This window comes from Rattus norvegicus, chromosome 13 (genome assembly GCF_036323735.1).
Source record: "Rattus norvegicus strain BN/NHsdMcwi chromosome 13, GRCr8, whole genome shotgun sequence".
In the NCBI taxonomy this organism is placed as follows: domain Eukaryota; kingdom Metazoa; phylum Chordata; class Mammalia; order Rodentia; family Muridae; genus Rattus; species Rattus norvegicus.
The window spans coordinates 95,237,579-95,263,752 of record NC_086031.1 but is presented as its reverse complement, the minus strand read 5'-3'; the positions used below and the strand labels follow the sequence as shown (position 1 = coordinate 95,263,752).

Here is a 26,174-nt window from a genome sequence, read left to right as displayed (position 1 = left end):
ATACATCATAATGGATACATAGTGTATACATCATAATGGATACATAGTGTATACATCATAATTACATTGAACAAAAGAATCATTTACAACCTGGGCGGGATGGAACAGGACAGGGGAGATACCACCATTTATGGTCACCACTTTGGGGTTTCGTTGTTTGCTTGGAGTCTCTTGGGGATGGAGAGAATGTGAAGAGGTAAAAGAACAACCTTCTAGAGTTGGGGATCTATGTGGATCCCCAAGATCAAACATAGTCTATCAGACTTAGCAGCAAGTGCCTTTACTCGCTGAGCCTTCTCACCAGACTAATACACAGTTTTAAACCAAGAATTATTTCTAAAAATGTCTGTTTATACTTTCAGGCCACAGTCGTCCATGGGTAAACAAAACCTCGAATAAGGAATGGGCACTGGGGCAAGACCAACATGAGTCATCCTAATGACCTTTGCCTATATTCTGTGGGGGTTTTTTTTCTTCCAATGGAGCTCCAGCACTGGACCCTCCAGGTCACTGTCACTGTGGTTCAGTTTGCTGTCTAAAGTCCAGGGTGATAACTGCCCTGTGTGCACAACAGATCAGCTGAGTCATTGGGGCTATGAAAGCATAAAAAGTCAGGTTTGGTAGGAATCACACTCAGCCACTCTCACTTCGTGCTGTGACCAGGGAGGACTCACGGAGCCTACACTTAGCCCTGGTAAACAGCAGAGCATGCTGGGATAATTCTTCCCAGAAAAGGAAAAGCAGGCACTTCTGTTCCCAGGGAAAACAACAGGAGCACTTTGGACCTCCCTGCTGCAGTCAGGTATGGGGGTGATTTTCAAGTTCCCTGGGCAGATTGGCTAGCTTTCCTACTTGACTCTACCTGTAGCTCTCATAATGACATCATGCAAAATTGGTCTTCTCTCAGTAGAAGGATAGGGACAGAGAGTCTCTAGAAATGAAAAGAAAAATTGCAAAATCCCTGTCTGAATTCAGAAGGACTCCTCTTCAGCCATTTCTAACTTGTTTTATTCCAGCTGGTCTCACCACCTGACTGACCAGGGATCTAAGGACAAGGGCTGAGGGAGCCTAAGGTTCCCTTAGGAAAAAGCCTTGGTCTGGGGGCCTGAGAATGAAATGATAGAATGCACACCAACAGAGAGAGAGAAAAACACACATAGACAGACAGACAGATGACAGACAGACAGACAGACACACACACACACACACACACACACACACACACACCAGTATCCTCTCACTAGGATGGGCAACACTTTATCTCTGGCACCCAGACTCTCAGGAAACATTCTCACAGAGACTTTGAGCCACACTGATGCTTACAGCCCAAAGAGGGAGATGGGTAGGAAGTTGAAGACCATATTCACAGGGCATGGCTTTCATGGAGTCCAGGCTGTACTGGGATCTCGGTGTCCCAGGGACTTTGGCTGATGATGCCTAGGTTGCCTGTCTTGAGATCTGTGGAAGTATCCGATGTGGGGTGATAAGGTCTCTGGTCAGAAAGGGGCTGACCATGGAGGAGGTTATATCTGTGTGGCACCAGTTCCTGGTGATGGGAAGGGTATGAAGGGAGGCACAGAGGTGGCTCTGGGACTGACAGTAGCTCAAGGGAGATCAGTAGAATCCTTGCCAGACAGAAGAAGTTTCCACTTGAGATTCCTTCCACATCAGGGTGCAGGTACCCCCACCCATCACCCACACCTCCATTGAGCCCCACAGCTGGCTTTCTGAGTGGTATCTCTGGAAATGGCATGTAGTGGGCCAGTTCTTAGCTTAAATGGGCAGCTTTCTGCAGGAATAAACCTGGGGCCCTACAACACCGATGGAGTCCCTGACCGCCTGATGTTGGGAGGTTGTGTGCACACAGGTGGTTTTCCAACAGGCTTTCTCTTGCCTGGAGATTCCACTCCCTGCTCTGTAACTCGAGACTGGTCCTGACCCTAGTGTGACCAGGGAAGCCTCCTCTTCCCTTGCTCCAAGGATAGGCTCATGTTCCCGCCAAGCTGGGCGGGGTCCTAGGAAGATGGAAGCTAAGGAGCCTAGCCACAATGCTGGGCTGGATCTCTCTGGTGTTGGTTTGCAGAGATGTGGTTCTTCTTTCTTCCTCCCGAGAGAAAAGACAAAAGGATCCAGACCGATGGGTATTGAAGCACAGCTTGGATTTTCTGAAACGTAATAGCACACGCCCACAGAAACTGGAGACGTGGTTACAGAGGGCCCAGGATAGACAGGGACTAGAGAAGCGACATGTTCAGGGTGTAAGGTTTCTCTTTGTTGGGATGACAATGTCCTAACATCAGCTGCTGTGAGGATGGCTGCCTGTGTCCACGAGCACACTCCAAACAAGTGGATTGTACACTTGAAATGAGCACACGGTAGGGTGTGTTTGTCCTCTCTTGATAAAACTATTTAAAATACCCAGAGATGACAGCCATAGCTGAGGGTGAACCCCCTATCATTGTCCCACTCTCAACTGGACTCAGGGTCCCAGGACCTCTGACCTCCCACTTTCCCTGTACCCCATGAAGAACCCTCCTTCCAGGACCCCACATAGAATGTACCCCCTCTTTTCACACATCGGGGTATAGAGAGGACCTCCTGAGCAGCCTCCAGACCAGAATGCCCCTCAGAAGCCCCAAGCGTCCACACGCAGCCTTCACAGCCCCCACCCAGTGCTGTTGGAGCTGCCATACAGTTCCTGGGGGATGGGCACTTCTCACTACCTAGTAAGAGTTATGATTGAGTTTGTCTCTCTAACATTATTCAGATTTTTATATTGTGTGTCTTTAGCATTGCTGGCCTAAATAAGAACATTATTGGCCAGACATGATAAGCCACACCTGTACTCCTGGGTACTGGTAAGCCTGAGGCAGGAGGATGGCTGGGGTTCATGGCCAGCCTGGATACTGTTGCCAACCTCCATCTCAAACATCATTAAGACAAAACAAGAACCAGTGTTTCTCTGAGTGTTACTATCAACTTAGGAACAGCAGAGCAAGTCAAACGCAATACACTGATAGGGGCTGGAGAGATGGCTCAGCCATTAAAGATTAGGCTCACAACCAAAAATATAGGAGAATACACAGACCATTAACTATGCCCACATTAGAAAAGATTGAAACAAAGGGAGTTGTTTTAAAGGCAAAATTAACGCATATGGAACTGGCAGTGTAACTTAGCCGTGCTATAGACCTTGCCTATAAATACTTGAGACCAGGGATTATGTCCCCGTGACGACGAAGAAGAAGAAGAAGAAGAAGAAGAAGAAGAAGAAGAAGAAGAAGAAGAAGAAGAAGAAGAAGAAGAAGAAGAAGAAGAAGAAGAAGAAGAAGAAGAAGAAGAAGAAGAAGAAGAAGAAGAAGAACAAGAACAAGAAGAACAAGAAGAACAAGAAGAACAAGAAGAACAAGAAGAACAAGAACAAGAAGAACAAGAACAAGAACAAGAAGAACAAGAAGAACAAGAAGAACAAGAAGAACAAGAACAAGAAGAACAAGAAGAACAAGAACAAGAAGAAGAACAAGAAGAAGAACAAGAAGAAGAACAAGAAGAAGAAGAAGAACAAGAACAAGAAGACGAAGAGGAGGAGGAGGAGGAGGAGGAATAGTAATAGCAATAACAGAAAAAATTAAAACAAAAATGCACTATATCAATAACATTGAAGCAGTAACCTTGCCCACTGTGATTAATAAGGAAAGTGGGTTCAGAATGAGGCAGGAAGCCTCTGGTAGGACGGTTGCCCTTGCAGAAGTGCTTCTGTGTGAGCATGGCAGCCTCTGTGCAAACTTAGAGCATGGCAGAGGCTTCTTCCACAGCGGCTGTCAGTCCTATAAAACACTCCATTCCTCGTAAGCATTTCTTTGGAGTCTGACACAAGAAACGCCATTTTATTTCTGCCCACATTCACTTTTCTGACAAGGCAAACATGAATTAAGTGCAGGAGGGTCATATGTCAGTTATCTGCTGGTTGGTGTGACGAAAGACTTGTAAGAGTCTTTAATTGATGGAGAATTTGTTTGGTCTGTGCTTGAAGATGGAGTCAATCATGGCAGAACAGGTGTGGCCTCTGAGGAGCTGGAGGGGACTGGTCAGTTACATTGAATCCACAGAGTGCAGAGTGACGAGTGCTGGAGCTCAGATCTCTTTCTTCTTTTATTCACCGTGGGGCTCTTACACTTGGAAAGGCACCAACCAAGTTCATGGTGGGTGTCCCCACCCCAGGTTACCTCTTCTGAAGCACCCTCACAGTCACACATGGAGGCTGGTCTCCTAGGAGGTTCTACATCCCATCAGGGTGACAGCTGAGATGAACCCTCACATTGGGGAATGAGCAGGGGAGGAGCCTTTCCAATAACTGGAATCTCTGGAGAGCCCAGCACCAGGCCGGCTTGTCCGTCTTGCTGATGTGTCCTCTTCCTCCCCCAGGAGTCATGTGGCTGGAACTTGTCCTGGCTTCCCTTCTGGGCTTTGTCATCTACTGGTTTGTCTCCCGGGACAAGGAGGAAACCTTACCACTAGGAGATGGATGGTGGGGGCCAGGGTCAAAGCCATCAGCCAAAGAAGATGAGAGCATCCGGCCCTTCAAGGTGGAAACATCAGATGAGGAGATCAAGGTGAGACAGCCTTTCCTAGGCAGGGCGGCCACCAAAGGGGCAGTCCTGCTGTGGTCCCCTGGGGCCAGAGTGGGGACATGATTGATGATGGAGCTTTGGAAATGGACCATCCTGAGTTTTTCTTGGCCACTCTTCTCCAGAAGGGCATGTGCATTTTGCTCCCAAAAGGAATTTACTAGCCCCATTTGTACAGAGGAGAGTGGAGTTCAGGACATGCAGTAGCAAGGAGACCACAGGGTCAACATTGGGAAAGCCCCTACTGTGTGTTGACCACTCCTGGGCCCACCATATCCCTATTGTCACCCATCGCCTGCCCATGGTCACCTGCTGTGGCATCTCTCAAAGGTGAGCCCTGAAACTGAGATTAGTATAGCAGGGGTCGCAGGCACTGGGGAGCACAGACTGAGAATTACAGGTCTAGGGGCCCTGGCCTTTCCACACAGAGCTGGAGTCAGAAAGGAGAGGCTGGTGGGTAGAGGAGGGGGAGAAGAAAGTCTCTGAGGGGGCCAGTCAGCCGGGACCACAAGGGATCCGAGCATACACGGCCCATCCGTTCCTTCACCCTGTGGTCCTTGAGCAGCTACTGTGTCCCGGTGCTCTGGGAGTGTGGGAGATCACAGGGTCCCTTCCCACACACAGTTGAGCATTTAGCATCCACACGCGATAAGGTAATCAAGAGATACAGTGGCCCACATATCAGTGGAGATTAATGTCACTGGGCCATTAACAACAGGTCACAGAAGTTCCCAGGAGGAAGGGTTGAGAGCAGGGTCTGGACGGAGGCCAAGGGGCAGCTGAGGTTCATGTGTGGGATGTGCTGGGCTCTAACTGCTGAGGGCAGACACTGAGCTCTGAGGATCAGTCCTGGATGAGTCTAAGGTTTCCAAACCTGTTTGGGCGAGGCCAAGGGACATAAAATCTCTGTGAATAATGACACTGAGCCACTGCAGGAGGCAACAGGCACAGCCCTTGGCTGGAGTGCTGAACTTTTATTTGCTTCCAATGCCTATGGAGCCTGTGCCCAGGGCAGGCCATTGCATCTGTTAGGGTCATTTAATCCTGTCCAGCAAGGGTGGGCACACCGTGGCTCAAGGGCAAGTGTAGCCTGCCACTTGTTCATTAACTGCCCCATGAATCCCACATGTGTCTGTAAATGGGTGGGGGGAAACGAAAGTAACACAATAATTACTGCCCCTGCAGGGGTCACCTGTACCCATGTCCTCTCTGCTTCTGTAGGGGTCACCTGTGCCCATGTCCTCTCTGCTCCTGCAGGGGTCACCTGTACCCATGTCCTCTCTGTTCCTGCAAGGGTCACCAGTGCCCATGTCCTCTCTGCTCCTGCAGGGGTCACCTGTACCCATGTCCTCTCTGTTCCTGAAAGGGTCACCTGTGCCCATGTCCTCTCTGCTCCTGCAGGGGTCACCTGTGCCCATAGTCTCTCTGCTCCTGCAGGGGTCACCTGTGCCCATGGCCTCTCTGCTCCTGCAGGGTCATCTATGGCATCTCCTTTGTTATGAGGAGAAAGTGGAACCCTTGCATCTTCCCTACAATCTTGCTATGTGACTCTTTACAAAGTTTGACAATTCCAGGCCTATAGGTTGTTTGATGGATTAAAATGAGTGTTGTTCACACACCTAAGAAATGAAACCATGACTGAAATTGAGCTAAGAGGGAGAACACACCATGGGTGTCATGTGCAAAGCCTTCCATTCTCTCCCTGTACTCCCACCCCATCTCACCAGTTCAGAGAGAGGTGAGAGGGGGAATCTGAAGCCCGCAGGAGAGAATCCATTAGCCTCACAAGAATCCAGCGACATACATGGGTGCCCTTTGTGGCTTCTCCATGGTGACTGTCTATGGCTGTGGGGTTCACTCTGGTGCACACAAGCACTCTCCTGTCTCTGCCACCCACCCCGACTTCTTCACTGCAGGACTTACACCAGAGGATAGATAGGTTCCGGGCATCCCCACCTTTGGAGGGCAGCCGCTTCCACTATGGCTTCAACTCCAACTACATGAAGAAAGTGGTGTCCTACTGGAGGAACGAGTTTGACTGGAGGAAGCAGGTGGAGATCCTCAACCAGTACCCTCACTTCAAGACCAAGATCGAAGGTGAGATTCCAGAACAGCAGCAGGATGGGGAAAGCAGGGATGGTGTGAGCCTCAGGAGAGCCTTCCTGCACGATTCAACTGTGCAGTAGCACCCCAGGATCCAGCGGTAGGTCACTGAGGTGTTGGGGTTCACCATCTTGCCGGGATGTGCAACAATGCTGAGTCAACAAACCATTGGTCTACAGCGATGGACAAAAGGCAGAGCAATGGTAGTGCAACTGCAAACTCCAGTCAGCAAGGTAGAGAGGTCCTCGAGCGGCATCTATACAGGAAGCCTGGGGTCTGACATGTCCTGCCTCAGCTCAGCCCCTGATAGAGCTTCGGGCTAGGCAATTCTATGTGGGTGCCCAGTGGTCAGTCCTGTGATTAACTGTCCTGTCCACCCATGGCCCTCAATGTCATAGCCCAGCCCGCCCCATGCTATCACTCAGACTAGCCATCAAGTCAGAAGGTTAACACTTTAATTCCAGGAAGGGTGACTCCAGGATCATTTTGTCTGAATTAATACTTGCCTTAGCAGAAAACAAAATTTTATGAACACACAGACTCTGAATGAAGCAGAGTATGTTTAATAATACCAGACGATGCTGTTAATTTTTTAATCCTCTAATTTTTATTGTGGTCAAACACATGTACCATAAAATTGTCTGGCCTTGATGACCATTAAGTGTACAGTTCAGTGGCTCAGTGGCAGTAAGTGTGATGTTCCGTGGTACTAAGGTGATCCACCGCTGGGCAGGCTCTATATCTGATTTAATAAGAATCAACAATGATAACAGTAACCTTAAATTACCAGACTGCGACTGTTATGAGGGAAGACTAGGACAAGTGTCCCTGTCACTGTGTCGCGAACTAGAACCCTGTCCTCTCTTCCTATGAGCTTCTAGGGAGAGCCAGTGAGCATGCATGTGTAGACGTGTGTTTATTTCTAATTATTTTTAAGATTTATTTATTTATTCCATGTATGTGAGTGCACTGTCGCTGTCTTCAGACACCAGAAGAGGGCATCAGATCTCATTACAGATGGTTGTGAGCCACCATGTGGTTGCTGGGAATTGAACTCAGGACCTCTGGAAGAGCAGTCAGTGCTCTTAACCACTGAGCCATCTCTCCAGCCCCCTATTTCTAATTTCAATATCAGATGATGAGGTATGAAAATTTGAATTAAAAACAACTTCATGGGGGTTGGGGATTTAGCTCAGTGGTAGAGCGCTTGCCTTGCAAGCACAAGGCCCTGGGTTCGGTCCTCAGCTCCGAAAAAAAAAAAAGAAAGAAAGAAAAAAAAAACAACTTCATTCCTTGCATTTTAGTCCAAAAATGATAAAATTATCCATTAAAATGAACTTGAAAGTGGGAATAAGTTTAGCCACAGAGGAGGACCCTGGCAAATTAAAGTGGGAAAAGTTAACATTGGTTTTGTTAAAAGTGAGTTGTTTTCCGGACATGTGAACTACACTAAAAGAAACCTAAGAGCACAGGTCAGCAGGGCCTGGGAAGGATCCTGAAAAGTGAGGTCAGGCTATAGCCCAGAGCCCTGAGTTGCACAGCACTGAGTGTGTTCATCAATGTCATTCACTTTAGAAAAGGGAGACAGTGAATCAGGGGTGGTTGTCTGTTGTCCTAGCTCTTGGAAGGCAGAGGCAGGAGGATCACAAGCAAGGGTCAAACTGGGACCAGATAACAGGTTTCAAAATGAAAGAAGGAAATTCTTTGGTGTGATACCATGGCGAATCTTAAGAGTATTGCATTGTCCTGGGTGAGAGATGTCATAACACAGGGCAGACTCACAATTCCACCTGTGTGGTGTCTGAAACAGAGAAACTTCCAGAAAGACTAAGTGGGCTGGGGAAAGGCTAACAGTGTGCAGGATGCTGTGGGGGGAGACGATCCCCGTGTGCAGGGTGCTGTGGGGGAGATGCTCCCCATGTGCAGGGTGCTGTGGGGGAGATGCTCCCTGTGTGCAAGGTGCTGTGGTGGTGGGAGATGCTCCCTGTATGCAGGGTGCTGTGGGGGAGACGCTCCCCGTGTGCAGGGTGCTGTGGGGGGGAGACGCTCCCCGTGTGCAGGGTGTTGTGGGGGAGACGCTCCCCATGTGCAGGGTGTTGTGGGGGAGACGCTTCCCGTGTGCAGGGTGCTGTGGGGGGGAGATGCTCCCCGTGTGCAGGGTGCTGTGGGGGGGAGACGCTCCCCGTGTGCAGGGTGCTGTGGGGGGGAGACAGGGAGACGCTCCCCGTGTGCAGGGTGCTGTGGGGGGAGACAGGGAGACGCTCCCCGTGTGCAGGGTGCTGTGGGGGGAGACGCTCCCCGTGTGCAGGGTGCTGTGTGCTGTGGGGGGAGACGCTCCCCGTGTGCAGGGTGCTGTAGGGGGAGACGCTCCCCGTGTGCAGGGTGCTGTAGGGGGAGACGCTCCCCGTGTGCAGGGTGCTGTGGGGGGAGACGCTCCCCGTGTGCAGGGTGCTGTGGGGGGAGACGCTCCCCGTGTGCAGGGTGCTGTGGGGGGAGACGCTCCCCGTGTGCAGGGTGCTGTGGGGGAGACGCTCCCCGTGTGCAGGGTGCTGTGGGGGAGACGCTCCCCGTGTGCAGGGTGCTGTGGGGGGAGATGCTCCCCGTGTGCAGGGTGCTGTGGGGGAGATGCTCCAGCTCCTCAAAGTGAACGATGACATTTTTAATGAATAATTTTAAGAAGGCGAAGGTTTAGTTTGGGGACTGGAGAGAAGGCTGAGCAATTAAGATTACTTTCTAGTGTTGCAGAGGCCAGGGTTCCCAGCACCCACCTGATGGCTCACAACAGGTCCCAGGACATCAGGTGCCCTCTTTTGACCTCTGCCGGCACCATGCAGTCATGTAGTATACAGGTACACATGCAGCACAACACTCATGCATACAATAAGATAAATCTAAAAAAGTTTGGTTTTATAATTAGAAAATGGTAAAAAATGATTCAGCCCAATCATGTGGAAAACTGACACATTTTATATCTGTTCATAGTAGAAAAACTTAAATACATATACCACTAACAACAAAATTACTCATTTATACCTTAATCCTCCTGAAGGATTACTTTGTACAGTTTTGTAATTTATACTTGAGAACTTCGATACTCTGCCTACAGAGTTGCATAAAGTCTCTGGCCCTCGGTGGTGTAGCTCATGGTTTTCTGTAGTGTGAAGTCAATGTGCATTCTGTAGAGACCACACTCGGTCCTTTTCCCAGGCTAGTGACACTCACACTAGGCACAACTCACTCAGCCGCATTGCCACAGAACAAGCAAGCTACTCTGTAGGGAACTGGGAAGCTAAGCTTTCATGTTTGACTAGTTAGGTATGTTAAATGCACTTGTGTGTCTGTGTATCTGTGTGTGTGTCTCTCTGTGTGTGTTTGTGTGTGTTTGTATATGTCTCTGTCTGTGTGTCTGTATGTGTGTGTGTATCTGTGTGTGTTTGTGTATGTCTGTGTCTCTGTGTCTGTGTGTGTATATCTGTGTGTGTGCATGTGTGTGTCTATGTGTGTGTATCTGTGTATGTATGTGTTTGCGTGCATGTGTCTATGTATGTGTGTCTGTGTGTGTGTGTCTGTGTGTGTGTGTGTGTTGCTGAACACTGAACACGTGGACTCACATGTCCTAGGCAAGTGATCTGTCAGTCTGTTAAAACATTAAATAAGTGGATATTTAATACATTTTTTAACTTCTAAATTTTTCAGGTCAGGCAGGTTCATCAGGATATAAGCCACACATGGCTGTGGCATTCATGCACAAGGTCAAGTCAGTCAATAATTCCAGCATGGCATCCCCTTGATGAGATGCTGTTGGTTACTGGTGGCTGCTAAGGGTCTTAGTTAGGTCTTAGTTTACTGCTGTGAGCAGACACCATGACCAAGTCAAGTCTTATAAAGAACAACATTTAACTGGGGCTGGCTTACAGGTTCAGAGCTTCGGTCTGTTATCATCAAGGCACAAACATGGCAGCATCCAGGCAGGCATGGTGCAGGCAAAGCTGAGTTCTACATCTTCTCCTGAAGGAAGGTAGGAACAGACTGAGCATCCTTGGGCAGCTAGAAGGGTCTCCAAGCCCACCCCACAGTGACACACTTCCTCCAACAAGGCCATACATTCTAATAGTGCCACTCCCTTGGCCAAGCACATGCAAACCATCACTGGTGGGGAAGTCACTTTTCTTTGGGGTAGTAACTGTTTCTAGATTGGCCATGACTGTGTGCATGCAGGCAACACTACCCGGATGTGATGAGTTAGAAAACCAGAGAACAAGATCATGAGAGGGAGCCCTGGGAGTGAGATGCTATCAGGATACCTACATATATGTGTGTTTATGTATATATTAGTGTATTATATATTATATATAATGCACATATATATAGAAAATAGTTGAAGATTAAATTAAAATACTTCATTTTTATAAGAATATAGCCCCATGTAAGTGAATATACAGTGCACAGAGGTGTTTGTAAAACTGAGCTATACCATGGCTATGACATGGACATTAATCTGATGGCCATGAGCTCTTTCGTGTGTTAGGTGAACACATGGATGAGAGTTGTTCCACAGGACTGTGCTGCAGTGGACCATCCTTCCCTCAGCCTAAACGCCCTGTCCCTCACCTGACTGTTCTGTCCCCAGGGCTTGACATCCACTTCATCCATGTGAAGCCTCCCCAGCTGCCCTCAGGGCGCACCCCAAAGCCCTTGCTGATGGTGCATGGCTGGCCTGGATCCTTCTATGAGTTTTACAAGATCATCCCACTACTGACTGACCCCAAGTCCCACGGTCTGAGTGACGAGCACGTGTTTGAAGTCATCTGTCCCTCGATTCCTGGCTATGGCTACTCAGAGGCATCCAGCAAGAAAGGTATTATGAAGGGGTACATCCAGACTGTATTCCGTCATCGCAGTGCCTGCTAGAGGCAGCCACACCCTGAGCTCTATGCTGTGTGGCTCACAGATCCTTTGGTGGCTGCAGTGCCCTTGGGAAGGCAGAACCAGGCATGCTGCCCTGTGATCTGGGTCTTCCTTGGGGCACCATGGCTCTACTCTCTGGTCTCCTGTGAGCTACCTTCTCCTTAGTCTAGGGAAAGAAGGTTTGGGGGATTTCCCAGACTCCTTAGCGCCTACCCATGACTCCCTGTTCAGTGCTCATTGCACTGGTAAGTTGCCACGTGCTTTTGGATCTCAGTGAAGCAGGCTCTGGAAGCAAGGTTGCTGTCACTCCACTGCAACCCCCTATTTGAGACTCAAGCACATTTATCTCCAAGTGTTCTCCAGGACATGCAGTCCTAGGTCAGGCTGGCCCTGACTCTGTAATGGGGAGAGGAAAAACAGCAAGTGGTTCAGAGTATTAAAAACGCTGCATTCCAAGGACAGCTGAGAAGACAAACTTATTTCCAACAGATGCTGCTATTGTTTTTTCCATAACATAAAATGCCTACAATGGAGGCTCATCGATGGGGGGGGGATCCTCCCCTGGGAATTCTAGCTGACTGCCTCGACTTCCCTCGTTGACTACTGCTGGGTGTGTCAAGGTCCCCTTATTGCTTGCTTTCTCAGGGAGGTGGCCTCCACTCACCTCTACAGCCTAATGTGAACCTGTGATTTGATGAGGTTTTGCTACTTTATCTTCTAATGCTGTACTCAAGAAACTCATTCAAAGCCCAAAGCATAGCAACCTTAGACCATTCTCCAGACCATACAGAACAGCCTGTCTGTCCCCTTCATACTCAGGTTTAAATTCGGTGGCCACTGCGAGGATTTTCTACAAGCTGATGACACGGCTGGGCTTCCAGAAATTCTACATTCAAGGCGGGGACTGGGGGTCCCTCATCTGCACCAACATGGCCCAGATGGTTCCCAAGTGAGTTGACATAGTTTTACAGTCATGGCGCAGCCTCACCAGGCTCTGCGGGTAGGCGGAATCTACACAGGACACCCCAGGCCCTCTTCAGGAGTGTCTGAGACTTGGGGCTCCCTTAGCCAGCTCCCCCAATCCCGGAGTCTCATGGACCTGGCAGAGTAAACAGATCTTCGCTCATTAGGTGGGAGAGGGTATGTTGACTCTTGGGATAGCTGGGTGGCTATCTAAAGCAGAGGAAGGGGTCTATAGTAGTCCATGTGGGACAAGGTCTAGAACAGCCAGAAGACAAGGACACTAGAACTCTTTCCTCTTTCCCAACCACTCAGGTCCGACTCTGTGGATGCCCCAGAGGGACAGGGGCTGAAGGAAGCTGGGTTGTGTTTTTCCATTCTGTGGCCTCTCCCTTCCTCCCCCATCTCCTCTCAGTCCTGTCCCTCACAGCAGCCAAGCTCACCCATGCCCCTTCCTCTGCCCACAGCCACGTGAAAGGCCTGCACTTAAATATGGCTTTCATTTCGAGAAGTTTTTACACCATGACTCCTCTCCTGGGCCAACGCTTCGGGAGATTCCTTGGCTACACAGAGAAGGATATCGAGCTCTTGTACCCCTATAAGGAGAAGGTTTTCTACAGCATCATGAGGGAGAGTGGCTACTTACACATCCAAGCCACCAAGCCAGACACTGTGGGTAAGCACACCAGGGCAGTGAGGCCCGGAGGGCATCTCACTGCCCCCCCCCCAAGAACATAGCTTACATCAAGAAACCCCTGACAAGGAAGCAGAAATCTTTGTTTTCTGTACTGAGAACTGAACCCAGGGCATCACACTGCGTGACAAGTGATCCGCCGTTCATCACAGCTATACTGTCATGTATGAGAGACAGAGGCTAGGGGAACCCCACAAGTTTTAGGTCAGCCTAGTCTACATAGTGTATCTTGGGCTACATAGCAAGACTTTCTACTTGGAGAGTGGGAGTTGGGGGGAAGAGGTAGAAAGAAAGAAAAGAAACTAAAAAATGTAATTTATACAGAAAATTACAGATGACGAAACAAATAATAGTTTATTTAAAGGTATTGAGAATACGAATTTGTTTCCGAGTGAATACAACACTCATTAAGACCCAGAGTAACCAGGCCTGTGGATACACAGAGGCCGAGTGCCTCTGGATGGTCTGTAATCCAGCTGCACTGGAGGCTGCAGCAAGAGGATGGAGAACACCAAGCCAACCCATGTGCCTCAGGTTGAGTCTGTATTTCAGAACAGACAAACATGTTGGGCAGGCAGAATGCGACCTGTTAAATACCTAGGTCCAACCCTCAGTACAGAAGGAAGAAAAAAACTACTGAAAATATTTGTTTCTTCCTGATAGGCCAGAACCATTTGCTGGTTTTCTGTTGTTTACAGAGCTGTAAAGAAGCGAGAAGGCAAAGCTAGGTAGGACCACCCTAGAACAGTGGTTCTCAACCTTCCAAGGCTTTGTTTCTTTAAAATGGTTCCTCACGTTGTGACTCTCAACCATAAAATTATTTCTCTTGTTATTTCATAACTATAATTTTGCTATTGTGATGAATCATCATGTAAATAAATATCTAATATTCAGGATATCTGATACGTGACCCCTGTGAAAGGGTCATTTGACCCTAAGGGAGCCATGGCCCACAGTTTGACTGTTGATGCCCTAGAAGACTCAAGGACTGTCAGGTGTCCCCTGGATCTTTCCCGGAGTCCACTCAGGACATTTTGCCCGCTGTGGAGACTCCCACAGTTCCCATGGTAGCTCCACGCCCACATAATAGCACTTTCTTTCAGATTATAAAGCAGATGTTCGTACTATGACTAAAAATGTCAAAAAAATGCAAACTACAACAGAGAGAAGTCAGACTCCAGCTCTCCTGCCTCCTGCTGCACTCTCCAGAAGAGCTTGCCGGTGCCTCACACATGCTGTAAACGCATGTCCCCATGTGCCCAGACATAGTTAATGGCCTCTTTCAGGACCTAAATAGTCAGTCCTCCTTGCTCCCCTAACTAGGGGTCCTAGGGAATGGTTGCCTGTCTTAACCTTCAGTGACTAAAGTCACACAGCATGGACTCTGCCCTTGCTCCTCTAGCTCAGCATGACTCCTGTGAGGTTCCTGTCATCCCTGCCATGGTTTTTAACCATGGTCTTGGTACCTGAGCCTCAAAGATGCTAAGCCCCCAGTGACCTGCCCCTGCCCCTGCTGTTCCAATGACTGGAATTGTACTTTTACTCATAAGTATATTAATGGGGCTGGGGATTTGGCTCAGTGGTAGAGCGCTTACCTAGGAAGCGCAAGGCCCTGGGTTCGGTCCCCAGCTCCGAAAAAAAGAACCAAAAAAAAAAAAGTATATTAATATTTATTTGTAATGGATTACCCAATTTTACACCAAGTTGGAGCCCATATGGTCTGTGAGTCCTGTACAATGAGAGGGCATACTGATCTCCACTTACTAAATGAGGCTACTGAGGCCAGGGCTCCAGAAGTAGGGTGCCCAGCTGGACCTGCTGCCCCTCTGGAGCACCCCACACCTGTCTCCTGGAGTCACATACTCTCTGGTGCCAGGCTTGAATTCCCCCTTGCTCCTTCCCATCCAGGCTGTGCTCTCAATGACTCTCCCGTGGGCCTGGCTGCCTACATCTTAGAGAAGTTCTCCACCTGGACCAAGTCAGAGTACCGTGAACTGGAGGATGGAGGCCTGGAGAGGTGAGGCCCCACCACCTTTCTGTCAGACCTCAGCCCAAGGCTCTGCCTCTCTGTGTCTGACATTCCATTCCTGTCTCCAGGCACCCTGTGGAGAAGCCAGCAAGCTTCTCCAGTGCTTGGCTTGTGCACCTCCTACTCTATGGTCAGTGGAGTTCTGTATGAGGAGGTTGAGGCAAGAAAAGGCCTGTGATTGGTTCAGCACCACAGTTGGTGGTCAGACAAAATATGTGTGCAAGGAATTCCCCACAATAACAAATACCCGTTATGGTAGAAGAGCTGAGCCCTCTCACTTGGGACCTATACAGCCCGTGAGCTCTGTGGAGAGCAATGGGAGGGAACAGAGCTGTGAGAGTGCATGGGTGTGAGGGTGAGCTGCTGTGTCCCTCTGACACAGTGCTATGTCACAGGAGGTTAGCACTGGTGCCAAGCTCATTTTTGGCACTGTGACATTGAGAGGCAGAGACTGCAAGGCATCTGAGTCAGGTGTCTATTCAGAACCTGGATTCACAAAGGTAGAGCTTGGGTAAGATACTGTGTGGAAGAGCGAGTTCAAAGTGGTCTGGTTGATTTTGGGTAGATATCACAAAAAATATGAGTAGCAGCATCTAGAGATGCTGGGAAGCCCTGCTGACTACAGAGGAGAGACAGGAAAGGACAGAGGGACAGACAGACTAAGAGGACAGAACCTGATAAGAGCCTCACTGCTACAGACCCAAGCAACATGAGTAGTTTCAGGATGCCGGACTGAGAAGGGATAGGAGTGGAGATGGGGGTGGGGAGAGCAGTTGGTAGAAGGGGTAACATTAGACAAGATAGTGCAGCAGTCAAGGAAGAGGGGGTGGCATGGCAAAGGAGGCAGATGTGGTAATTCACAGATCACAACTCCTGTGGGACATAGAAACCTTGAAATTCTAGACCCAGGCACAGTGGGCATTGGTGTCTTTAAGAGTAAGATGTTCTTAAACAGGTTGCCAAGGGAGGTTGGGCTGTGGTAGATCCGTGGCCCATGAGAACACATCCAATGCTGAGACCTGTGGAGGAGTCAGCAACTGGGATTGAAAGGATCAGCAGGGTTAGACCACATGGAGCTGTAGCTGGCCACAGCTAAGACTCAGAAGACCATAGGCCTGACACAGGATGTCAGTCAATGTCACAGAATGGATTTGAACACTCTGTAGTGGACTGTGTACGGCTAAACACAGGGACTCTTCTACAACCAGGGAATGCTGGAGCTGTTCTCTGTGAAGGCCACACCCCTGAGTGTCCAGTCCTTCCCTGGGCTCCTCATATGAGAGCTAGGCATTGTCTGATGTGGTGACCCTGCAGGGACAGCCCTTTGTTCTTGACAGCCACAGCCTTCAGTGAGCCTGGATTTCCTGTGTGCTTTCCTAGGAAGTTCTCCCTGGATGATCTGCTGGTTAACATCATGATCTACTGGACGACAGGAACCATTGTCTCCTCCCAACGCTACTACAAGGAGAATTTGGGCCAGGGCATCATGGTCCATAAACATGAGGGGTAAGCCTGGCTGAGCAGGGAGGGGACACCTGGACTGGGGGTGGTTACCATCTGTCCTTTAACTCAGAGAAGGCTTGATGGCAAGGTAATAAAGACACCAAGTGTCCTGAGTATCCACTCCGTCAGAGTTCTGGCCTGTTTTCAGATACTTTGGGATTCACAGGCCTATATAGAGACCCTCAGGTGAGAGCAAAGAGATAGACCAGCAAAATGGGCCTCAGAGGTTGCCCATGCCCTGCCTGGATGACCCTCCCTGGCAGAGAAGGTCCCTAATGAATAAAAAGGAGGGACTATAACAGAGGGTAATGGAAGCCCTGTCCTTATGGCTCCATCTGAACTAACTGAGTCCTCCCCAGGCCCTGAGTATCCTCTCTGGAGACAGGGGAACACAGGGCCTTAGCCTTACCTCATCCCTCTTCTCCACAGGATGAAGGTCTTTGTGCCCACTGGCTTTTCAGCCTTCCCTTCCGAGCTACTGCATGCCCCAGAAAAGTGGGTGAAGGTCAAGTACCCCAAACTCATCTCCTATTCCTACATGGAACGTGGGGGCCACTTTGCTGCCTTTGAAGAGCCCAAGCTTCTGGCCCAGGACATCCGCAAGTTCGTGTCCCTGGCTGAGCTGCAGTAGTGACACTGGATACCAACTGTGGCTTTAGCAGCAGCCCTGGTTCCTCCCAAGTCACACTTATGGAAGATGACCCCTTTCTGAGGAATAAGTTTGTTCCCTGACCACACTCGAGGACCCAGACTTAAACTCCACAGAGTCGTATGTTACCCCCATATGCTTCACCTCACTACATAGCTGTGTTAGCTACATGGCTTTAATGATAAATGGATTTATTTCTACAAGTGTGTGGGCCAAATGCCATGTGTTTCTTCAATATCCACAGGGGCCCTCCCTTCCAAAAGAGAGTTGCATGTGCTTCCCCATCCCCTGTCTTGGAGAGTCCTGCTGGGACTTCTAAACTTGGTCCTGCTGACTAGGAAGGAGGGACAGTTAGGTGCCACCAGAAGTCAAGGCCATGCTGAACTAGGCAGCCTCAGAAGTCTACTGACACCTCTTGACCCACTCACAGTACAGAGGGCACTGGGAGCAGAGACTGTATGGTTGGCAGTCGTCATTGAGGAGGTCTAAGTATCCCAGGTCCAGCCATGTCTCCAAATGAGCTCAGCGTAGTCTGCAAAGCTACGTTTGGTCCCATGTTGGTCAGCTGAGGTAGAAGGAAGGATCCCCCATGCTGGCTCTGCTCTACCAGAGCAGGGCCTCTCCCTGCCATGATCCTATATCTTAGGCATTCCAAGAGGCAGCAGGGATGCCTTAGCTAAATATGGCTGCCCAGATCCAAGATCACACTGGGGCAGCATAAGAGGCTGCCTGACCTTCTGCAGTTGGCAGCTTCAGGATTGAGGACACTCCAACCCCCAAGCTGCTCCCCCAGCCCCCGCTCTACTCCACTCTGTCTTCATTTCCTTCCGGGGGCCCCCATGGCACTGCGTCTCCATCTTAGAAAGAACAGACACTTGAGGAGCCTGCTAGAATCCCTAGGAGGGCAGCGAGATGGGGTCTTACCAGCTGGGCCCAGTGTGTGCTTTATTTATAGTCTTCCTATCTCTCTTTACTCTGGTGACCTCAAACCTCCACTCTGATCCAGCCAGAGTTCCAGGTAACATGATAGAAACGCCCAGAACAACATATGTGAACATATGTGTACAGCTGCTAGGGGCCTGCCACAGTCAGCGATCAGGCTGTACTGAGGCTCTGGAACCCCCCTTGACTCCATCTCAGATCTGACCACTGCAAGGTAGACACAGAGATGTTCCCCCTCACTTCTCTGAGGAAACACACCTTCCTGGCGCTGCATTCTGGAAGATTCCCACTTTATATGAGAGACCAGGCTGGCTATGGAGCCCGGTGTGTGTCAACTATACCTCCTCCCTGCACAGGCTGAGAATGAGGCTCCCCCGCACCCCTCTGACCTATTCTCTTCCTGCTGAAGGCCTCCAGGTGCCCCTGGGTTATGATGATCTCTGTGGACCTTCTCACCAGGGCTCTCTTGGTGTTGGCAAGGCCTCAGATGTCCTTTAGTAATGATGGTATCCAGAGACCTTCTCATCAGGGACTTGTCCAAGGACAGACTGTTCTAAGAAGAGTCTCTGACTTCAAGGAGATACCAGCTGGAAAATCCAAGGCTGTTTTCCTGCCCTGGGTAGCAGCCATTACTGCTCTGAGGTCCTGGGACTCAGAGACTCAGTCTCTCTTTATATAGCAACATCTGAGGGCTAAAGAAGAGGAGGCCCAGGAAGGAAATGGGTCCTGGTGTCTCCTGGTGTCTCATCTTACACTTCCCTCTGTAGCAAATGCCAGATAAGATTGCTGAATTCAGGACGGCACGTGTTTGCGCCCCCGTGTGGCTGTCACAGGGCTTCACATGGCCTCACAAACAGCCAGTGAATGCTTCCAGCATTCCCAGAACCTTCTGTTGTGGCCCAGTGACTACAGCCCAGGGGATGGGCATCTACCCTACAAAGCTGCCCCTTTACCTACAGAGGAGGTCTTTAGATTCCCAGCAGACAGATACAGGAAATCGCTGAGACCTCACCCACCACTTACTGAGAAAAATATTAGACTACACCACATTGACCCATGCACACACACTCATGCTGAAGCTACTTATGATAAGACCTAGTGAGACATTAATAACTAGTAATTCAGTTGAGTGTTAACAGCTCTATTCTGTCTGTTTCGAGAGACACTGGGCCTGAGCTTTGGGACTGTTATCAACGAAGTCAGGCTTGGACACAGCTGAGCACTATGAGGTGACTAACGCACCTAGCATACAGTTTGACACAGTGGGCTAAGGATGGCTTATGATGTTGGGGGGATGGAGCAGGACAATGGGGACCTTATCATGGCATTCAGAACAGCACATGGTTTACATGGTGAATTATTTCTGACATTTCAGGTTGCAGTTTCCCACACACAACCAAAGCTCCACACAAAAGGAGACTACTGGGCAAAGCTGGCACGGGCCAACCTGACACCCTGGATGCCCTTTCTTTAGATGGGGCTTCAGCAATGATCTCTTGGCATCTAATCTCTGGGTCATTGCAGTTCAGTTTGCTGTCTGAAGTCCAGAGTGTAACCGCTCTGTGCATGCAGCAGATTAGCTGAGTCATTGGGACTGTGCAGGGTACAGAGGGAGAGGGGTGGGGACTCAGACTCAATCTACCCTGCCTCTCCCAAGGGCTCTGGATGCCATGGTGTACAGAGCTCCATAGGCCTTCTGCTTCAGGAGGGCTCGAGGTGGCAGCGCTGAGCCCTGGTGGACAGCAGAGCATGCTGGGATAATTCTGCCCAGAAAGGGGGAAAGGTCTGGCTTATGTCCCCAAGGAGAACAACAGCAGTGTTTTGGTCTCTCCCTGCTGCAGTTGGGTAGAGAGCTGATTTTCAAGTCGGCCATCTTTCCTGTCTGCCCCTGCTTGCTGCTCTCCCAATGACATCATCGTGCAAAATTGTTCTCATCTGCTCCCAAGACCTGAGAGCTGGGTCTGAAATGGCAATGGTTATCTGTGCTGGCTGTGGTGCAGGGCATTGGGGACTGTGACAGGAGCCAAGAGGGACATAGTCTCACCTTCTGGAAACAGGGTCTGCTATGTTTTCAGCCTCAGGCTGAGTGGACTGCAGGCATCTGCCCTGCCGCTAGAGCGCTTGCTCTCCATGTTCCCACAGTCCCTACACATACCCAGCCTCTGATGACAGGGGCAGCAGAGGACATCGTACAGAGAGGAACAATAAACTAAGAAAGCAAACAGGACCCACAGCAGCAGATAATAATTACCCAAGACTTCTCTTACACTTTAAAGCTTGGGCCTTTTGCTGGGGCAGTCTCCCAGCTGCCTCATTTAACTTAAACTGACTATCTAGGCTATAACCTGCCATGTGGGTACCTCCATACCTCTCTGCTCAGCTGATCCATTCATTTCCCTCCATGTCTACTCTGAATCTCCCCTATCTGGTTTCCTCTCCTGTGTCCTCCTCTCTCTGCCAGAAATTCTGCCCTAGTACTTCCTGCCTAGCCATTGGCTGTCAGATCTTTATTACAACCAATCAGTAGAAGAGACAACCTCTGATACATTTCTAGATTGCCTTTAGACAGTTGAGGAAGGATGGATATTTAGAAAATAAAAAACCCAAACAGAATTAACAATTAAAAATACAGAGACACACCTCCTTCATATAAAGTGAAGAAAAGTTACCCCAACAAAGAAAGAAGAGGGAGAGGGAGAGAGAAATGAAGAGGCATACAGACAGACAGATGGACAGACAGATGGATAGACAGATGGACATATCTGTGTAACTTTCCTTTCTTAATCCCCTAAAGTGAGAGGAGCATGTCTGTAGGTAATCCAGGAATGCTGGTCTCACCACCAGACTAATAGTTATCACAGACAAGGATCCTAGGGACAGACATTTAGGGTAATTTGGGTTAAGAAAGGAACCTTCAGCCTGGCAGGCTGGAGATGGGGCACCCCCCAGCAACCCCATGCCACATTCTGTCAGGGATGTGCAGAGTTGGCTCCTGATCCTCTGAGACTCTCAGGAGAGTTTGCTACTGAGACTCTGAGCCACACCAAATTTATAGTCAGATGAGAGAAATGTGTGGGAAGTTCAAGTCTGTATTCACGGGGCATGGCTTCTAAAGATAGCAAGTGTGAGATCTAAGTGTGGCTGTGGCTCTCGATAATGAAGACTGGGTTGACTCTTGAAAGCTGCAGTGGTATCTGACATGGGATGAGGAGTTGTCTGATCAGAAGAGCTGTCCATGAAGAGGGTTGAATCTGTGGCAGCAATACCTATTAATGGATGCCTGTGAAGGAAGAAACAGGTGACTTGGGGGCTGATGAAGGGCCTGGGGAGGTCAGTAGGGCCCCTGCCAACATAGTCAGTTTCCACATAAGAAACACATCAGGAAGCAGGTACCAAAGAGCTAGCCACAGCTCGGCAGAAACCCCAGTGCTAGTGCTTGCAAGAGACAGAGTGACATCAGCCCCACCCCTGGAACAGAATCAGCAGGGCATAGTTCTTCACAAGAGTTGACAGTTGCTGTGAGTGTAAGGCTTTGTATAATAATGTACATATTTTCATGTTCCTCCTTTGAGGAATGTCCTTCTGCCAAGGTTAATGACTCCATGATAATCAGAGTCTAGGAGGTAACAGAGTGGCTAATGTCTCAGCAAAATCACAAATGCTGAGATCTTCAAGACCACGGTTAAGGCTGTGGGAAAGACCTCTGAAAACATGAGTTCAAGAATGTATAATTTCTCAACTATACAAAATATAAGAATGTAATATTAATTGTATGAAGGACTTCATGGACCTAAAAGAACAGAGGCAGCTACTATGAGCCAGCTTTGTCAGAAAGATATTAGAGAAGGAGATAAAGAGATTTGGAGAATGGTGCTCACAGGTCAGGATCCCACCATAAGTTAAATTTATTGTTTGTGTTTACAAAGACAGGCAGATTCCTGAGTTCAAGGTCAGCCTGGGAAAAAGTGAGGTTAGGCCCAGGCATAGTGGGAATGGCAATCAATCTCAAAGCAAAGATCCCACCCAGTTAGCTTATTGTCTGTGCTTACAATGGCAGTCAGGTCTCTGAATTCATTTGCAACATTAAGAAAAAAGAATGTACTAGCTGTCTTTTTATAAGAATCAGGGGTCAAGGAATGCTGATTTGTGGAATAATCAAAGGGAAATCTGGGGTAAACAATTGGTATGTAAATAAATGACTGAACCTTAGTCTATGAGAGCTGAGCTATCCTGATGAGCTGTCTAGATGTCTCCAGAGAAAGCCATCTCGAGCAGACACAGGCTATCAGCTTATACCCACAATTTGACTTCAAGTTGTACTTTCGCCACTCCCAAACACCCCTTCCCCAGAGCCCCTCTCCAAGCAGAGGCTGGTTCTTGGCACTGGGGCCTCTACAAATACCCAGGTAGAGCCTGACTCATAGGCAGAGTGCTTTCCTGCCTTGGACTCCTACTGCCTAGAGTAGCCCTGAGCCTGTCTTGTTCCCTCCACACTGTCTTCTCACTGGTCGTACAGGCATTATGTCCATGAAGCCTTCACTGTTCATGTTTCAGCCAACTTCTTGCAACATAGCCATGGTGACTGTTCCCTGGAAAGATGAAGTTGAGGAGCTAGGCCACAAAGCTGGGCTGAGTCATCTTCTTATTGGTTTGCACAGACCAAGTTCTTTATTTTCTCACTGAGAAAAAAATGCACGGGAGCCAAACAAATGGGAATATCACGTAATTGGGATTTTTCCGAGCTGTAATGGGACATAAGTAGCCACAGAAATTCTAGAAGAGGTTGGTTACATTGGTCCCAGGTTAGGGTAAACCATAGAAGAACCAGCTTAATGTTTGACGTCCTTACATGGCATCAGCACACCCCAAACAACTGGATTGTACACTTGAAATTGGCACCTTGAAAGGTATGTGCATCCTATTTCAATAAGGCTGCTGAAAACACACAGGGATGATATGGGTAGCCAACGACAAGCTTCCTAATCCATTATCAACAAGTAGACTCCATCTCTGAGAACCTTTCACCCCTTGCTTTCCTTTGCAAGGGCAAAGCCCCTCAAGGACAGTCCCTCCACAGAGACAGAGACAGGAGCCCAGTCATCTCTAGTCTCAGACTCTGCCCCTGCTGTCAGGCCCACACAGTGGTAACCCCTCATCTCCCAGGGATCTAGGTGTTCAGAAAACCTTCCTGGCAGACTCAGGGTCAGAAGATACCTTAAAGGTGCCAGGCCTCTGAATGTACCCCAGGGACCAATCCAGGGCTGTGCCAAAGTCACTACATTCATTTTCCAGAACAGGTAGTGGTTTTGATGACATAGTTACAAGCACGGTGAATTTACTTGCCTCCTCACTGGCTTCCAAGTTTCCCATAATTAATTTCAGGATTGTTGACCTAAATATAAAACTCATCAGCCAAACACATGGTCCATACCTTTTGTCCTCAGTCCTGGAGAGACAGCGGCATAAAGATGGCTGGAGGTCCAAGTTTTGTGGCCACTTTGGGGGTCACAGCCAGAACCCTCCTCAGAATAAATACAAAAAGCAGTCTCGGGATGCTACCGTTTATTTAAAACAGCAGAGTGAAGCGAAAACTTCTGGTTTCTTTGGAAACTCAGCTATGTCATATAATGTTTTGCTGGGGCAGACAGGTGAAAGGATGTTTGGCTGAAGCAGACACGTGAAATAGTAGTGCTTTCCTGAAGTGAACACATGAATGTTTTGTTCAAGCCAACACGTGTGAGGAAGCATGACGTTTAGGAAGAATATAAATGACCGCTAAGTGACTTTGTTGAGAGTAGCTCACCAAAGAACTGCTTGTATAATCCAGCAGCTTCTTATCACTTCCACAGACTTAGATGGATTAGTGGAGCCTTGCAGTTTCTTCTGGATCAAACTGCCTGTTGCTGATTCATAGGTGGTGATTGCCGAGTGGACTGGACTGCCGCTGCTGATTCCTGTGGTTGTTTTGCTAGAGGGCTGGACTGCTGGCAACAAAGATTGGAATCACTCCAAAGAACTATTTCTAAACAGACACACCTTTGCCCTATTAACCTTTCTTTTTCCACTACTTCTGGTGGGTGGTGGGCTAGAAGGGAGGTTTAAGCATTTAAGAACCCTTATTAAAGTAGGTTTTAAAAATCTAAGCCTAAAGCACTGCTGGGAACATGTACTGGCTGGTTTTGTGTGTCAACTTGACACAAGCTGGAGTTATCACAGAGAAAGGAGCCTCCCTTGAAGAAATGCCTCCATGAGACCCAGCTGTAAGGCATTTTCTCAATTAGTGATCAAAGGGGGAGGACCCAGTCCATTGTGAGCGGTGCTGTCCCTGGGCTGGTGGTCTTGGGTTCTATAAGAAAGCAAGCTGAGCAAGCCAGAGAAAGCAAGCCAGTAAGTAACATCCCTCCATGGCCTCTGCATCAGCTCCTGCTTCCTGACCTGCTTGAGTTCCGGTCCTGACTTCCTTTGGTGATGAACAGCAATGTGGAAGTGTAAGCTGAATAAACCCTTTGCTCCCCAACTTGCTTCTTGGTTCTGATGTTTGTGCAGGAATAGGAACCCAAAGACAGAACATGAGCATCATAAGAAATGCACACAGTCAAAGAGGCTGGAACAGAGGGATGTTTCCAAAGGGAAGGCCTGGTGTAAATGTATCTTTCATTTGCCCGAAGTAATTGTTGTCTCAGAAGTTTACTGTTCCTGTCTGCTACCCTAAGCCTTAATCCTGGAAGCTTCCAGCCTCCATACAATCTAACATGGGCCTAGAATGTTTTCAGCCTCTGAGATTTGCTGCTGAACAAGCTCACCCTTTCTAGTTCTTTCTGAACTCTGGCTGGATGGTTCAACTCAGCTATTCTGGCTCAAAGATCCTCTGCAACCTAACTGAATCAGATGGGCTTCTTTCTGCTTCTGACAGAATTGCTCTGCTTGGCCTCACACTACCTTTGGCAATATGTTCTAATCTTCTGGCTTCTTCCCATTCTCTGGTTCATTCTGTCTTCCTGTGCCTAGCCTGTCTCTGTGCAGCTTCCCCTGTAGAACTGCTCTCCCCCCTCTCTGTGCTGCTCTCTCTTAAGTCACCTCTCTTTCTTCTCTGTTCTTATGAGAGTTGGGCATATCCTATTCTGCCAAGTCTTTCTCTGATTCATCACTTTGTCTGCCACTCAATTAGACATCACTTTCAAACATGGATGCTTCCTTCTATGATGCAGTAAATATAATTTGGGGTTAGAAACCCCACCTTAAATTACTTAGTTCCCAAATAAAAGACATAAAACTTTTATATGTATAATAAACCTTAAAGCATTAGAGCTAAGCAGATATCAACCCTCTGTGTGATTTTATCTACTTCTTTGTCAATGATCCAAAGATACCATTTGTCATATTCTGCCTGGGCTGTTCCTTCTCCATTTGGCCAGCCTCATGATCATATGCTCATGATCTATCTATTACATGGAGCCATTCCTCCTCCTCCTCCTCCTCCTCCTCCTCCTCCTCCTCCTCCTCCTCCTTCTCCTCCTCCTCCTCCTTCTCCTCCTTCTCCTCCTTCTCCTCCTTCTCCTCTCTCCCTGGTTTCTCCTCAAATCCCAACCCTGGGAACCAAAGCCTGGCCTATCTCTCCACTTCCCAGCTATAAGCTACAGGCATCTTTATTCAACCAATAGTTTTAAATTAAGGAGCAAGGTTTGTACAACAAAAGCTGGCACACTCGAGAATTTGTCTTGAGGTGACTTAGACCTTGGGATGAAGAATTTTGGCATT

The 26,174-nt window shown here is 48.7% G+C and overlaps 1 protein-coding gene across 3 annotated transcripts in view; it reads left to right on the top strand.

Moving 5' to 3' along the window:
• Ephx1 (epoxide hydrolase 1) overlaps nucleotides 1-17,674 on the top strand; it is a 29,774-nt gene extending 12,100 nt beyond the window's left edge. Inside the window, exons 1-9 of one of the 3 annotated variants that reach the window (XM_039090378.2) lie at nucleotides 71-196; nucleotides 4,426-4,613; nucleotides 6,545-6,725; nucleotides 11,362-11,589; nucleotides 12,459-12,588; nucleotides 13,067-13,275; nucleotides 15,202-15,310; nucleotides 16,703-16,828; nucleotides 17,255-17,674. In XM_039090378.2, the coding sequence (XP_038946306.1) occupies nucleotides 4,431-4,613; nucleotides 6,545-6,725; nucleotides 11,362-11,589; nucleotides 12,459-12,588; nucleotides 13,067-13,275; nucleotides 15,202-15,310; nucleotides 16,703-16,828; nucleotides 17,255-17,456 (1,368 nt within the window). In that variant the 5' untranslated portion in view covers nucleotides 71-196; nucleotides 4,426-4,430 and the 3' untranslated portion in view covers nucleotides 17,457-17,674. Of the gene's footprint in view, nucleotides 1-70; nucleotides 197-635; nucleotides 803-4,425; nucleotides 4,614-6,544; nucleotides 6,726-11,361; nucleotides 11,590-12,458; nucleotides 12,589-13,066; nucleotides 13,276-15,201; nucleotides 15,311-16,702; nucleotides 16,829-17,254 lie in introns of those variants that run through there. The other 2 variants (NM_012844.4, NM_001034090.4) reach the window with 2 other exon arrangements.
• Nucleotides 17,675-26,174: the final 8,500 nt, after the last annotated feature.